The sequence below is a fragment of the Dasypus novemcinctus genome, chromosome 23, assembly GCF_030445035.2.
Source record: "Dasypus novemcinctus isolate mDasNov1 chromosome 23, mDasNov1.1.hap2, whole genome shotgun sequence".
NCBI classification, from domain to species: domain Eukaryota; kingdom Metazoa; phylum Chordata; class Mammalia; order Cingulata; family Dasypodidae; genus Dasypus; species Dasypus novemcinctus.
In genome coordinates, this window is record NC_080695.1 from 47,087,102 (window position 1) to 47,090,191 (window position 3,090).

The 3,090-nt window shown below is 45.0% G+C and overlaps 1 protein-coding gene across 1 annotated transcript; it reads left to right on the top strand.

The window, feature by feature from the left end:
* The first annotated feature begins 1,970 nt into the window (after positions 1–1,970).
* Positions 1,971–2,721, top strand: LOC131275537 (uncharacterized). Its single transcript, XM_058286216.1, has one exon. The coding sequence runs from the start codon at positions 1,971–1,973 to the stop codon at positions 2,667–2,669; it is 699 nt and encodes a 232-aa protein (XP_058142199.1). The 3' UTR covers positions 2,670–2,721.
* The last annotated feature ends 369 nt before the right edge of the window (positions 2,722–3,090 follow it).

The following is a 3,090-nucleotide window of genomic DNA, read 5'->3' on the forward strand; positions in this document are numbered from 1 at the left end:
CCACAGCTTATAGCTCCAAGTACATCCTTGGCTCCTATTGCACAAACAGCAGGGGAGAAAGAAAAACTGCACTCAGAAGAAACGCTCTAGTAAGCCAGATGTCCAGAGACCAACAAAAAGTTACAATCCACACCAAGAAATAGGATTATATGGCCCATTTAAAGGAACAAGACAAGCCTCCAGATGACATAAAGGAGTTGAGACAAATATTCATAGATATTCAAACAAATCTCCTTAATAAATTCAATGAGATGGCTAAAGAGATTAAGGATATTAAGGAGACATTGGGTGAGTATAAAGAAGAATATGGAAGCATACATAGAAAAATAGCAGATCTTATGAGAATGAAAGTTGCCATAAATCAAATAAAAAAACATTGGGAGCATATAATTACAGATTTGAGGATGCAGAAGAAAGGATGGGTGAGCTTGAAGAAATGGCCTCTGAAAGTGAACATATGAAAGATGGAGAAAAGAATGGAAAAAATTGAACAAGTTCTCAGGGAACTAAATGACAGCAAAAGGCATGCAAACACAAGTGTCATGGGTATCCCAGAAGGAGAAGAGAAGGGAAAAGGGGCAGAAGGAATATCTGAAGAAATAATGGTAGAAAATTTCCCAACCCTATTGAAGGACATAGATATCCATGTTCAAGAATCACAACATATTCCCATCCAAAAAAAATCTGAATAGACCAACTCTGAAATCCATACTAATCAGAACGTCAAATGCCAAAGATAAAGAGAGAGCATTCTGAGACCAGCAAGAGACAAGCAATGGATAATATATAAGGAATATCCAATAAGACTAAGTGCTGATTTCTCACCAGAAGACATGGAAGCCAGAAGACAGTGGCATGATATATTTTAAGATACTACAAGAGAAAAACTTCCAGCCAAGAATCTTAAATCTGGCAAGATTGTCTGTCAAAAAATGAGAGTGTAATTAGAATATTCACAGACACACAGAAACTGAGAGAATTTCTAAGCAAGAGATCAGATTTTCAGGAAATAGTAAAGGGTGTGCTAGAACCTGAGAAGAAAAGACAGGAGAGAGAGACCTAGAAGAGATTCTAGAAATGAAGATTATATCAATAAAAGTAACTAAAAGTGTCAAAAGAGTGGCGAAAATAAAATACGATGGATAAAACTCAAGTTGTTAGGAATAAACTTAAACAACAAGGTAAAGCACTTGTATTCAGAAAATGGCAAGTTAATGTTAAAAGAAAATTAAAAAGTCCTAAATAACTGGAAGAACATTCCATGCTCAGAGATTGGAAGACTAAATATCATGAAGATGTCAAATCTACTCAAATTCCGATACAGATTCAATGCACTCCCAATAAAAAATCCACCAGCACTTTAAAAAATCTAAAACAGGATTATCAAATTTATTTGGAAGGGTAGGGGGGCCTGAATAACAAGAAACATCTTTAAAAAGAAAAGCAATCCTCATCTCCAGTTTTTAAATCATATTACCTAGCTATAGTGGTAAAAACAGCATGGTACTGTCATAAAGACAGACAAAAGACCAATGAAACCAAATAGATGGTGCAGAAACAGACCCTCACATATAGGGTCAAGTGATTTTTGACTAGCTAGTGAAGCCCACACAGCTCGGGCAGAAGAGTCCATTGGACAAATGGTGCTGAAAGAACTGAATATGAAAGAACTGGATATCCATCGCCAAAAGAATGAATGAGGACCCCTATTTCACACCTTATCCAAAAATTAACTCAAAATGGATCAAAAACCTAAAGTAAAAGCAAGAAACATAAAGATTCTAGAAGAAATTGTAGGAACATATCTTCAATCCCTGGAGGAAGGTGGTGGATTTTTAAAGGAGATATAAGGAGGACTGAGATGGAGTACTGATATTTAACGTATGTAGAAGTTTAAGTAGCTTTACTGTAATAGTGTGGAAATGTATAGGGTGGATGGTAAAAAACAATAAGTAACAGCTAATTTAGAAATGGGAGCCGAGTGGCCCCGCCTGCCCGCGCGATCGGGGGGCGCCCGCCAAGGCGAGCCCGCGCCGCCGCCGGGGCCTAAGGTGGCCACGCTGCTCCGCAAGATCCGGCCGATCCGCCTGCACCACCGGGACACGGAGGACCCAAGCACCCGCACAACTACCGCGTTGGCGGCGGCGGCGGCCCGCAGAGCGCGTCGCTGCGCGGCAAGGGCGGCCGGAAGAGCGGCGGCCACCAGCAGCCGCGGCCGCCCCCCGGGGGCGACGCGAGCCCGGGCCCTGCCGGGCGGGGCCGGAGGCCCGGGAGGCGGGGGCGGGCGGCAGCACTGCACGCAGGTGCGCAGCCGGCGGCTCCGGAAGGAGCTGCAGGACATCTGGCGCCTCAGCGACCGCGTCATCTCGGTGGAGCTGGTGGACGGGGGCTTCTTCGACTGCAACGTGAAGCTGCACCAGGTGGACAAGGACTCGGTGCTGTGGCAGGACATGAAGGAGACCAACACCGAGCTCATCCTGCTCAACCTCACCTTGCCCTTCTCGCCGCCCTTGGTGCGGGTGCTCGGCCCGCGCCTGGAGAACGGCTGCGTGCTGGACGGCGGCGCCATCTGCAGGGAGCTCACGCCGCGCGGCTGGTCCAGCGCCTGCACGGTGGAGGCCGTCCTGCGCCAGTTCACGCCAGCCTGGTGGAGGGCCAGATATAATTAAGCAGAGCTGGAAAACGAATAGCCTAGTGAGCCTGTTGACTTGGAAATCAAGATTGCCTGTATGATTAAGGAGCCAGTGATAACGTTTGGCATTTCCTTGCCACTCAAAAAAAAAAAAAAAAAGAAAGAAAGAAATGGGGATGTGTCTGAATTGGTAGCCTAGGGATGTAAATACCCATTGACAGAATGCTAGAGAATAATCTAGGAAATGAATAGCACTGTAAACCAGGAGGTGGATGAGAATTGTGGATGATGGTACAGATGCAAGATTGTCCTTTGTGAGCTAGAGCAAATGTACCTCACTACTGCAGGGTGGTGGTGTTGTGGAATTTAAGAGAAGTTCAATTATTTGAGTATAGAGAGGCCAGGACTCAGGAATGATTTTGAGAAGGAAAAATGGTTTATTGACGGCCGGCCGGACT

What these genes read in the sequence shown, in the direction of transcription:
- LOC131275537 (XM_058286216.1), top strand. Translation starts at nt 1,971, where the DNA reads ATGGGAGCCGAGTGGCCCCGCCTGCCCGCGCGATCGGGGGGCGCCCGC.